The following is a 12615-nucleotide window of genomic DNA, read 5'->3' as shown; positions in this document are numbered from 1 at the left end:
GTCCCTCTTTGCGCTCCGCTTTTCCCACGGGGGGGGGGTAGTTCGCTTTTAAAATGTTCCGTTTAGTTTGAACTCACGTTCATTGTTGGTCATTTCTCTGACCTCGCTCACAACAATCGCTACTCCGCTCGATCTCCAGCGCTTGTCCCGGTCGAATCAGCTTGTGCCCGAGGGCCACGCAGCAGCAGGACCGTCAGGGCGGAGGGAAGCCTCAATTCTCCGGCATCGAGCCATCGAAGAGGCTACCCCTCAAAAGCACTCTGCCCTGGAGCCTATCGCAAAGGCTCTGTGGGGGTGCCACTTGCGGTGGCTCCCCTCCATACCACTGGTGTGCTAATTGCTTCCCCGAGGTCCAGGAAGAGCGACCGCCATCGCTGTTCCACAAACCGGAAGTCCACCACAACTGTTTGATCTGATAACGGGGTGGGGGGCAGTGTTCCCTCTAAGCTGAGTTAGTGTGAGCTAGCTCACTGGTTTTTTAGCCTCTGGCTCACAGATTTTTATCTTAGCTCAGGAAGGGTGGCTCCAGAGCAAACTAATTTTATGCAGTAGCTGAATCGCTCACTCACAACTGTAATGCCAGTCACTCACAAAGTAGGATTTTTGCTCACAAGACTCTACAGCTTAGAGGGAGCATTGATGGGGGGCTAGAGAAGGGCCTCTACTCCAGATTGGAAGTAGTGAAAGACTCGGATAAGGCAGTCATTCAAGTACCAATAGCCCTAAGCAATCTGTGGCTTTAGAAGCCAGACAGACTTTTATCCAGAATTATACTGACAGCCACTGCAGGCCTGTCAGCACTGGAAGAATATGTTCACATTGGCTCATTTCAGTTGATAATATGACTTCCATACAGGGTCGGCCCGTCTGTGCCTCCTGCCGCTGGCCTCCTAAGGGGTGCCTCTTCCTCCTCCTCCTCACTCTGCGCCGGCGGCGACGCTGGAGGAGGCCAGCGATGCATGGGGCGGACGCGCCGCCACCAGCACTGGGTTGCTGAGCAACTCCGGCTTGGGGAAGAGGCTTCGCTGTGTGCTCTGCCACGCTGCATGAGTGACGGGCAAACTTTCGTCCTGCCTCTCTCGCTACCCAGTGGTAGTTTGTGCAGGGTGGGGGAGCTGCCTGAGAGGCAGCACGGAAATGGAGCCGGAGGCTGCGGGAGCTCGAGCTGGGCCAGGCAGCGGCAGCAACAGCTGAGAAGGAAATGGCAGGAAGGCGCCAAAAGCATAGTGGGGCTGTGCCTCCTGCCGCTGGCCTCCTAAGGGGTGCCTCTTCCTCCTCCTCCTCACTCTGCGTCTCCCATGGTTTATAGATGATTGGGAGGGGGGGACTTGCTCATAGAAAGTTGCCTGTCACCACCCTATCTCTGTCCCTAAGCCAGTATTCCTAGCTGAAGTGTTGGGGTCCAGCTACCTTGTTAGCAAAGCAGTTTTGTAGCCTCTTAAGGCATGCATTTTCCAAATTTCTCAGCAACCCTCCTAATAACAGCTTTGCCCTTTTAAAAAATTGCAAAGGTCGCATCCATCTTTCAGTATACACGCTTAAGCTATGCATGGTCAGAACTGTTATTAAAGATATGCTTGCAATGGAATTACACATGGAATCGAGACTTTCACTGCAGTAAATTGCCTTGCCCTCGGTGTCTGGGTACTCCTGGTCAGACGGGGTACCTTGGCTGCATTTGAAAGTTAACTTTAAATTACTCTTGGAGCACAGCTCTTCCAAAATGCCTCATTTTGATCATCCTTGGGTGGCAAAATTCCTCCCTCTCCTTCCAGTTAGGCTAACATGTTCTGTGACCATATGCATAGAATGCGATCCCTACTTATTGTGGTACATATGTAAAAACAAATGTGTAAGCTGACATAGTAACGGTGCTCTGGGACGCCATATGTAAACGTCTTTGTGTTTCAGTACAAATATTATTCAGAGTATTAGCATTTTCTCGGGGATGCTAGTAGAAACAGGCCATGAGAGAGTGTATGGTTTTTATGGGCTTCCCTGTCTTTTCCCATCCTTTGCCCCTTCACACAGCTCTCTTGTGAACATCTGGGTGCCGCAGTCACCATTGTGGGAGAAGAAAATAGTGGACCATTGCAAGATGTAAAGACTCGGCAATCTTCCACATCCTCCCTGCTGTTTTGCAGTTTTGGTTTTAAAATGTTAAGATCAGTGCTTATTAGCCAAGATTCCTAAAATATCTTTTTTGCTTCCATTCGTACCGATCTATCCCCCACCCCATTTTGCATAAACAGAAATGGTATAAAGACCAAAAGTTCTTGTATTCATATGTTTTTACTTAAGAAAAAAAATAGGGGTACAGAAAGAAAATAGGGAAAGGGAATAAATATTTAGAAAAGATTTTAAGTACACATAACAAGGACAATTAAAAATATTAATAAACATATAATATTTAGAATACATATTTCAAGTATAAAACATGATTCATAATATTCAAAGATATTTTCTCTCTCAAGACCAGAAGTTCTCAAAGTTCTCTGAGTAATTTCTTCCCACTTGTAGTTGTCCATGAGACCATCACCTTCTCACCATGCTGATATTTTCACCCTTACACAACCGGAGGCATGCTGGGTATACATTGTAATAGCTTTAATTTAATGTTGTATTATAGGGTACTAGAGGCCAAGACGCATAAAATTGCTAGCTAACTTCAAAAACCGCTAACCAGTTGAAAACTGATACAAACAGCTTACCAAATTCACTCCAAAGTGAGTGCAAGAATTCACTCAGGATGGACTTAATAACTTCCTAGTCACAAGTAATGTACAATATAAAATCATGATCAATTAACCATTTCACCCATATTTCAGTATTGCTTAGTTCTTGTTGATAGGTACAGCTTCAAATGAGCTACATTTAGACAGTAATTCATCCTGGAACAGAACAGAGTATAAATAACTGTGGCAAATATTCCATCTTCTTGCTTAGTAACTCAAAATGAAACTTAATTATCCTGCTCAATTTCCGAGGGAAAAACCCCCTGTAGTCACTCAGTTCCATTTACGTATTTATAGCTGCATTTTTATGGTGGGACTTAGAGCTCCCATAATACTTGCTGAGCCACATTATATCATGTTTCCACATAGAAAGCAATGTTGTACCTTTCCTCATTATTTTAGTATAAAAAGACCTAGGTTGAAGTACCCTGCAGATCCCAATAGCTCGAGGCACCATTGGAAATTTTTTCCAACTTGTGTGATGGTAAAAGATTACTGCATATGATTTTCAAGGGTCTTGGTGTTTTGTGGCCGATAGAAGTGGGTGACAATTGTATTATTTCCACTTCAGCAGTGTTACCTATTCTTTGTGCCTCCCATCTCATAATGAGTTTTCATGCTGAATTTTTCTCAGGACAAAGCACCAGATTTCCTTTTGTCTAACACATTAGCTGGACACCAGTGTATCTCATTAGAAACATCACTGCAGACACTAAAACCCAAAAGCTCAGCCCTGTTCAGGCACTTGGCGATACTTAATGGATCGTCATTTTCAGATTCGCTGGATTAAAAATTTCCTCAGGTGAACATAAGAGAAGCCAATGTTGGATCAGGCCAAAGGCCCATCCAGTCCAGCACTCTGTATCACACAGTGGCCAGAAATACCAGGTGCCATCAGGAGGTCCAGCAGTGGGGTCAGGATACTAGAAGCCCTCCCACTGTTGACCCCCCCCCTACAAGTCTGTTACCATGTCCAAAAGATTATTGTTAGGAATGACCATGGGGTCGGAAACATCCCTACATATAGCAGGATGAGGCATATGGCTAAGCAAATGAAATCCGAGCGCACACGTGGGAATTCTCCCGGCGGGAGAGTCTCAGTGCCCCATGAGAGCCGAAAAATTCACACCAGCGGTGGAATGCAAGCCCTCCCTCCATCACAAGGTCAGACAGATAACTCAGTCTGGCAGCACTGGTTCTCACGGTCTCCCTATCGCTGTTTACGGCAAGCGGCAGAGCAGCGAGCAAGCTATGAGGCATGCGCCGTAGCACCAGGATCAGAGAAGGGAACAAGCAAAACATGGCAGCTAGCTGACACCCCCAAGCACCAAGAATGCAGAGCATTACTTGCCCCAGACTGAGAGTTCCTATCTATGCCTTGTGGCTAATAGCCACTGATGGACCTCTGCTCCATATGCTTAACTAATTCCCTCTTGAATTCCCTCCATGCTTGTAGCCGCTGCCACCTCCTGTGGCAGTGAATTCCATGTGTTAATCCCTCTTTGGGTGAAGAAGATGGAACACATAAATCATAAATCTAGAAAGCACTTCAGAAACCACCAGTATCTTGAATAGGCTTCATAGGAACTCTATGGTCCTGGAGATATGAACTTTATAAAGGACATAGGCAAACCCAATTAACTGTTATTTTTTTTACTCAAAATACAAACATGCTTAAAACATTAACACTCTTCCAGTATTTCCTTAAAGTATCTCCCAGACACCCACCCTCCCACTTCCACCACCTGTTACTCATTAGCAGTGGGACAGTATACAGGGACATAATGCACAACCTCTTGTCATCTGGCAACAAAGGTAATTACTAGTTGCTTGTTGTCCGGAAGGGACATAAGGACAGGCCTGTTCCTGCCTGTATGTTTGACACCCCTGGCTGTATGTTTGACACCCCTGGCCTAAAGCATCCCTGACAAGAGACTGTGGGCAAGGGGTTTTTTTTGTGAGTTAGTGGGCTTGCTTCGGGGCTGCACTATTTTAAAGCTCCTCATCATGTTGGTATGGTGATAAATCTCAAGACCAGCAATACTTGCTGCTGGACAGAGACTTCTTTGCATGGCAGGGGACAATGCAGATGGTGAATACTTCTCAGGTGTTAAGGTCCATGCGTAGAGCCACTTCGCATGGTAGTTAAGACATTTGAATCACCCCTACAGAGTCAGCATATGTGTTGGTGTTCAGACTATAACCTCAGATTCAGAGAAAGCACTAGTGTTTTCTGGATGTCCAGAGCTCTTGTTTTCTTTGCCTTTCAAATTTGCCTTTCAAATTAGGGAGGGGGGAGGAACTCTCATCAGCATCCCCCCCCCCCATTTCTTTTTATTGCATGCATTTGGGAAGCACGCTGGATTCTGACATCGTGATCAGTCTCCTTTCTCTTAATGGGGGAATGCCAGCAGCTGATCTCAATTCATGGGCAGGTTAATACGCTACAGTGGAGGCTGTTGAGAACCCTGGTATTAGTCAGCTCAGTGTCAGCAATCAGCACTTTGAATTAGCTGTGAAACAAATTGGCAGCAAGTGTCACTGGTGTAACACTGGCCCCGTATCCTTCCTCACAGCTGCATTCTGTACTGGTTGAAGCTTCCGGACATTCTTCAAGGTCAGTCCGATGTCAAACTTACTGCAGTAGTCTGATCTGGATGTTACTGAGTAACTGGTCAGATATGCTCTACTTCGGAATGGCCATATCTAGCAAACCTTTCTATGCTATTCAAAAGCACTCCTGGTCCCATCTGCAGCCGGTGTGTTCAGTAAGAGTGATTGAACCAGGACCATCCCTGGCTGACCTTTAGAAAGTAATGCAGCTCCATCGGTACATTTAATTCCAGATCACCTTTATTCCTGACCAGTAATACTTATTCTTGCCTGGATGATATTTGTGGTGTTTGCCAACATTTAGCCCTTCACTACCTGTCATACCCCAGCTGGTCTCGCAGGTTCCAAGTCCAAGTCGGGGTCACGCAAGCAGGAGCAGGGCAAAGGAACATTCACAGCGTAGTCCAAACAGTCCAAGGTCAGCTGTTACAGTCAGAGAGAGTCCAAAAGCAGAGTCAAGCCAGTCCAAGAGTCACAGGAGTAGAGTCGAGTCAGGAGTTGTGGTCACAGGATTCACTGTGAGGTGACGTGTTGCTTCCACAAGTTGGCCACAGCTCACCCCCAGTTTTATGCAGCTTTTCCCTAATTAGTCTTATCCGCAGCTGGCAAGTTAGCAGGGCTCCTGTAACGACTCATCTTGTAGCTGTCGACGGGCCATTAATCTTTTACTCTGTCTGCATTCTTGCAGTTGCCTTCTGATCTTAGCCTTTCTTTTTTCTATAAGCGGGGGGGGGGATCTGGGGGAGTCGTGGGTGCCTCCGGAGGTCATTGCTCCCTGACTTCAGCCGGCTCAGTATTATCTGACTGGAGTTTCTGAGTGCCCTCTACTCTGAAGTCACCTTTCCCCACGCTGGACTCAAGCTCAACTTCGGAGGAGTTCTCACTCACGCTGGGCTCCAGTGGCCAATCAGACGGGTCAGTCTGCAAGTCAGACTCGTCCTCATCCAGGCTGGGCTCAGGCAGCAAGTCAGAGTCTGGCTGCACCTCAGGTTGAGGCTGGTCCACGACACCACCTCTAGACCCCCTGTTTAGGGTTTCTATTAGCTCTCTGGGTCTAGTGGAAAGGAGAGGAAGAGTAGAATGTTACACACATTTTGACAGCACCTATACTCCACATCTCCAGATGACCATCCAAAGAAGTTCCATGTATTTATTTTTATTTATTTATTTATACTTTAGATTTCTATACCGCTCTGAGCGGTTTACACAGTTCTGAATTATCCCTAATTAAAGCCACATGTTTACAGGAGTCGGGGCTACCTACCGGCACCCAGGTGGCAGGGCTCGCTGTTCTCGGCTTGTTCCCAGGCTGTCTTTTTTCGGGCGTCAGTGTTCCTATGTTCCTGGCGTCTCCGGTGTCTGGCGAGGTCTTTTTCGGTCCGGCGGCTTTCTTTCTAGGCGGGCTCCTCTAGTGCGTGGTACGTGTCGACTTACAGCCCAGCTAACGCCCGATCCGGCTCCGCTGCGCCTGCGCACATCACCACGTCCTCCTATGGCTCCGCGTCCATCTCTGCCTCCGTCTTTGCCCCCCGCCACCGATCTGATGCCTCGCCATTCCACCGTCGATCCGATACCTCGCCATTCCACCGTCACCGCCATTTTTCACCGCTGCCGCCGCTTTGATGTAGATGTTAAATAGTGCGTGAGACAAGACAGAACCCTGTGACACCCATAAGCCAGTGGACCAGGGGTAATGTTTGCCTAGCTCCACATTCTGAGACCTATACACAAGGAACAACTGGAATCTACTGCAAAGTAGTACCAATCTGCTCAGGTAGTCTAGGAGTATACCATGGTTGAGGGAACACTAGATTTGGATATAGACAAAATTGTATTCTGTGTTGTTATTTAGAAGCTTTATTATACTTAACTGAGTTTTTTCAGTACAATACAGTCATTAAAACAAATTGTAGTATTGCTGTGTGTTTAGTAAACAGAATTCTTTCAGCTTCCAGGATCTAGTCTCAATTACTTTTTGCTTCCAAGATCTAGTCTCAATGACTTTTTTTTTAAAGATAGCCACTCTTTTAGTAACTAGTTAAGTAACTAGCTTTCCTGATGAACAGCCTGGTAACTTCTATAGTAACATCCTGTGATTTGAAAGAGAAGTTTTATAAGATTCGTTATCAGTCGCACTTGACACCTTAGTAGAATTTATATTAATGCCGGAGACTTTTACTGGTGTCGTGGCAGCAATCATGCAGATTCTTTTGCATTTATTTTGGTTCTGTCCTCAGATAAGGGCTTTTGAGAAAGACGTTTCGTTAGAGGTGTAACTGTCCGTGTTTTGCCTACCAACCTGAAAGTGATCCAATTGGGATTTTTGGGAGATGCTATTAATAAATTTGACTTTAAATTGATTAAGCAGCAGCAGAAGACTTCTTCTCACCAATTTCAGAGTAGTACAGAGCTGCGGTGGCTCAAGTGGTTAAGACGCTGAACTGCAGGCTGTGGAAGGTCAGTAGTTCAGTGGTTCAAGACCCGGGTGCCGCAAGACAGGGTGAGCTCCTGTCTCTAGCTCCAGCTCCTGCCAACCTAGCAGTTCGAAAGCAAGAAATTGCAAGTAGATAAATAGGGACCACTTCGGTGGGAAGGTAACAGCGTTCCGTGCGCCTTGGTGTTTAGTCATGCCGGCCACATGACCACGGAAACGTCTTCGGACAGCGCTGGCTCTTCGGCTTTGAAACGGAGATGAGCACCGCAACCCTAGAGTCGGATTCGACTGGCTTTCGAGCAAGGGAACCTTTACCTTTACCTTTTTACAGAAGTATCTAGGCAATTGTTCTGATTCCAAGTCAGGATGTGACATTATACAGGCAGACAAGTTTATTAAGACAAGGATTATATATTAATGTGTGTAATGACAAGCTTCAAGTCAACATTCAACCACACGTGTTTTGATTTATGAGTTAGTCAATGGTCTGTAATTCCTTTAAATTTTGAAATTCTAATTATGGCATTAATTTGGTAGTTGTAAGATGAAGAAGGAAGAAGGGAATGCTTCTTCGCTGTGTCTTTAGTCCTGCCTGCCATATATGTGAAAAAGGCTGAGACCATGAAGGTATCCCTAGAATGGTTGATGGTATGAAAAACTGTTGAGAGAGCCATAAGATTCAACGAATGGGCTCCCCCCCCCCATCAGTTGCCTGTCAGGGCAGTCAAGGCGGTTTCTATCCCGTATCTTGGAAGCGTTCCTGAAAAGGGCCCCCATAATCCCTTATCGTACACAAGCACTTTGAGTTGTCATCACCACATGCAGCTTATATTGGACTCCCCCCCCCCCGGTAATTGGAAACTGGCTCCTAATGAGCAGACTTCCAGTTAAATTACAAAAACTACCCAAAAAAAACTACTAGGAGAAAATACCAGATATAAGTGGCTTCAGTATTGAAGATATTGGTCAAACAAAATGAGAAATGGGTGCTAATTAAAATCACAGAAGCAGCAGCTGAGGAATTTTTAAATGCACCTGACCCAATTAAATCAATAAACGAAAGAAGTTGGGTCTGAGTACCTGGAGCACATTTTCTCTCGAGACAGGACTGAATACAGGAAGTCAGCTTTGCTTGGGGTGGCTGCTGAAAGGAAAAGACCTCTGTAGGGGGAAGGTGCCCGGGAGGGTGAGATTTAGGTGTCCTTTTCATGCACACTCCTCTTTTTTTAAATTAACTCTCCACAAATGCACCTCCCCCGGCTGTTTTAGGATTCTGGGGAAAGAAAAGGAAATCTCGGTCTCACACGCACGCATACTGTTTTCACTGTTCTAGCTGCCCATAGAATGTGGATGCCTTTCCAATGAGTTCTGCTTCCTTGCTAGGCCTAAATTACAAACCAGGGTCACAGACTGATCAACATTCCTTTGGAAGTGAAATAAGCAATGGATCTTGATCTGGTTTGTTCGCTTTACCTGATATAAAGATGTGCACCCCCTGCAGAGAAAGTGACTTTCTTCAGCATTATGAAAAAGTCGTAATTCCATTAGCATAGTGGCCAAACCTAAATCCTAGTCCTAGTGAAGACTTTCGTTAACTGTGGTGGTTTGGAAACGAATTCCCAAGTGGTCTGGTCTCTAAACAAATAGACGAATATTGCCTAACATATCGCCTAACAGGGACAGAATTACCATCTAATTTTTAGTAAATAATGTAGCTTTTGCCTCTTCATTCACAATGTAATGGACTGGGCAGCTGTGAGCAGCAGTGAAACAGCTGTTTCTTGTTTAGTTGAGGTCCCACATCATGAAATGTGTTTGACACTCTTCTGTGCAGGGTGAGCGCGCACAGTATGCAGTATGAGCGCGTTCCTGGTGGTATTTGGGCTTGGAAGATACAGTGAAATTTTTGTCTTACTGGTCAGTTTTGCTTCCTCTGGAACGGAGGAATTGATGCTTTTACATAACATACTTATTGCGGAAACTAAAGGGAATGCTTCTTTGCTGTGTCTTTAGTCCTGCCTGCCGTGTATGTGAAAAAGGCTGAGACCATGAAGGTATCCCTAGAATGCCATTTCTTTGCTTTCATGGCTTGTTGTTCAGCCACTGGCCCTTCGTATTAATAAAACTGCTTTGGCTTTATGGGATGTTCTCTGGAAGATCTCAACGTGTGTCCTACAGAAGTGGCAAGCAGTAGTTCTGGCCTTGGTCTGGGGGAAAAAAATTAATTGTGCATAAGAAAAAGAAAAGTGAAACAGATTCTCTGATAGCATGGTCTTGCGTGTGCTGTGCTAAAGCAAATGTTTGGGTTTGTGCAGGGTTAATGGTTGTGTAAGGGCCTGGTTCCAGCTGTGCCCACGAGGCCTAACAATAGTTCTGGCATGGATGCAGTGGGGACTTTTTGGCTCTTAACAGTCGTAGATGCAAAAATACAGCCAAGCATAAGAGTGCAGGAGAGCGGGGAGTTCATCTTGCCAAGAAAAGGACTGCATTGAGCCGCTTACGCTGTTACAGTGCGTTGTTTATTGTTGCCACCTATCTTGCATCCTTTTTTCCCCATTCAAGGCAGCTATGCGCAGTAATCCTGCTCTCTGCTAGGAGTGCACTGTATACTAGCGCACTGTATACTAGCGCACACAGCGCACACAACGATGCAGCATTGGATAGTGGAACCTGCTACAGGGCTTGAAGGGGCCTCTGCAGTGTTCCGACTAGGATTTGGGATCTGCCTTGGGCAGTGGGATTAGAAACACTGACCGTTGTGGGAAGGCGGCCATTGAGATATAGCTTGCATTTCTTTTAAATTAAATATGGGGGGGGGGGTTTAGTGTTCTGAGCAGTGAAAAACAGAAATTAAGTTTCAGTATAAGTCACTAGCTGCTGTTCATCTTGGATGTGAGCTGTGTGTCTCATTGACTAACTTATGACTCAAATGGGGACGCACATCAAATGGGATTTACAGTGCCTTTTAAAACTTGTTTGTGGGGATGCCACTAAATCTGGTTCCCTTCTTTTCTTTTCAGGATGATGAAGGCCAAACGGCATTGCATTATGGTAAGTGCTGGAGGGGCATGTTTGCATGCTGTCATGTACCGGTAGATGGCATAAACCATAGCTGAAACCAACCCCGTGTAACAGGAGCAAACGCCTTTTATTCAAAATGGTCACATTTAGTTCTGCAAGGAAAAAAAACACCAAGGCCTTTAAAGCAGCTACAGTGTCTGTCCTGAAGTAAATATTACTTTCTCACTGAGATGTCCTCGGATTTTATGGGGTTTTATTTCAGTCGGTTTTGGTTCATGTTGACCACTGATAGATCTGGCAACTTAAACTTCAGGATCGCTCCTTTAAAACAGAACTCATAGTTGTATCAGGCCAAGGAGTGGAGATTCGACTCTCCCCGTGCTTCTCTCACCATTCCTTAAATCCAATATGAAACACACACATACACACACGCTACATTTTTTAAAGATTGCTCATTAGTTTAATTTTTTCCCCTAGATCCACACAATAAATTGTATGGAGAAGAATGTGCCAAGGCAGAAAGAGCCTCTGTCTTCTCCCTGTCCTAGTAATAATAGTGGGGCCAGAGGGCCGCTTTCATGCAAAATGGGTTAGATTGATCAGGCCATGTGTCGCTGAATTCCATTATGAGCAAGTTTATTGTTCAAAAATACTCTGATAGGGGAAAATGGGTGAGTTTAAGGATTCCTTTGTCAGGAGTGCCTTTTGTTATTTCACACAAACTGTTCTTTCTTCCTTTTGTAAATCTCTGTAACAAATTACAATGCACAATACACACAAAGGGATATATGTTGTCTGGATATAACTGATTCAAACTACGAGTCTTATAATTTCAGAGCAGGTCTGAATCTCTGCATCCTGGCTTCTCCGTTCCTGCCTTGGCCTAGAGGCAGCCATCCCCAGCAGCACCAATCAAACCTTGCTTGAAGCTTGACAATATCTTGTTAGTTTAATTAATCATTGTGATTTGCTCAGACCTGCAATCTCCTGAAAATCCTTATGTATTTATTACTCAGTCTGTATAATAAAGCCATTAATTTTAACAGACTTGACTGTAGGCACAATCCTCCTCTCCATGAATAGCCTTTCCTCTTTGTTGCAGCTGCATAACAAACCAATGAGTTAACCAGATACCTGCATGTGGGGATGGAGAAGTGGGAGCTGAGCTTATCTTTCTTTTTATGAGGGTGTTTGCCCTGACAGCTGTCCTTGCCTTGGCAGCACTGGTGATTACAGCAAGTGTCAAACTGCATCCTTAGATAGGTAATAAATCCTGTTTCATTCTGATTAAACATGGGTCAGAGCCATTCGGAGGTTAAGCGAAGGACAGCTCCCCAGTATGTCCCCCTCAAATGGGCGGCACGTTATGAAAAGCCCAAAGCGTACTCTCCCACCCACCCCCCAGCTCGGTTCAATATCCTCTGGTTATTGGTGCCCCTGTCATTTTGTGGTCAGTGGCAGAGTTGTGTCTTTGAAAAGCCCAGGATGTGTGTGGTCTCCCTCGTGAATGGCCTGTTAGCCTTGTAATCCCTGCCCGCTGCCGCGCGCCCCCCCCCCGCACTCGTTCCCCACAGGGAATGCTCAAATGATTGCCTCTCCATCTCCCAGAGGAAATCAAGGTTTCTCCTTGCACTTGAAGTCACGTGGCTTTAGAGTGGGGCTGGCTCTCTGTATCCTCCTGGGCTCTTTCTTCCTTGTCGGAACACCATCTGCTCTGCACTGTGGCGGGGCAGTGGGAGGGGATGCCAGAGTGGAAATAAATAATAAAAAAGAGAAATCTATCACGAAAACCCTGAGGATTAATGGACTTGG

General features: G+C 45.6%; 1 protein-coding gene across 1 annotated transcript in view; it reads left to right on the top strand.

Moving 5' to 3' along the window:
* Positions 1–12615, top strand: part of ACBD6 (acyl-CoA binding domain containing 6) — a 184234-nt gene that overhangs the window by 159386 nt on the left and 12233 nt on the right. Inside the window, exon 8 of the mRNA XM_015427323.1 lies at positions 10803–10833. Coding sequence (XP_015282809.1) covers positions 10803–10833 — 31 coding nt within the window. The remainder of the gene's footprint in view (positions 1–10802; positions 10834–12615) is intronic.

Source organism: Gekko japonicus, unplaced genomic scaffold (genome assembly GCF_001447785.1).
Source record: "Gekko japonicus isolate JY-2015 unplaced genomic scaffold, Gekko_japonicus_V1.1 scaffold1665, whole genome shotgun sequence".
Classification (NCBI taxonomy): domain Eukaryota; kingdom Metazoa; phylum Chordata; class Lepidosauria; order Squamata; family Gekkonidae; genus Gekko; species Gekko japonicus.
The sequence above is the reverse complement of the archived record's forward strand: the minus strand, read 5'-3'. Positions and strand labels throughout refer to the sequence as shown.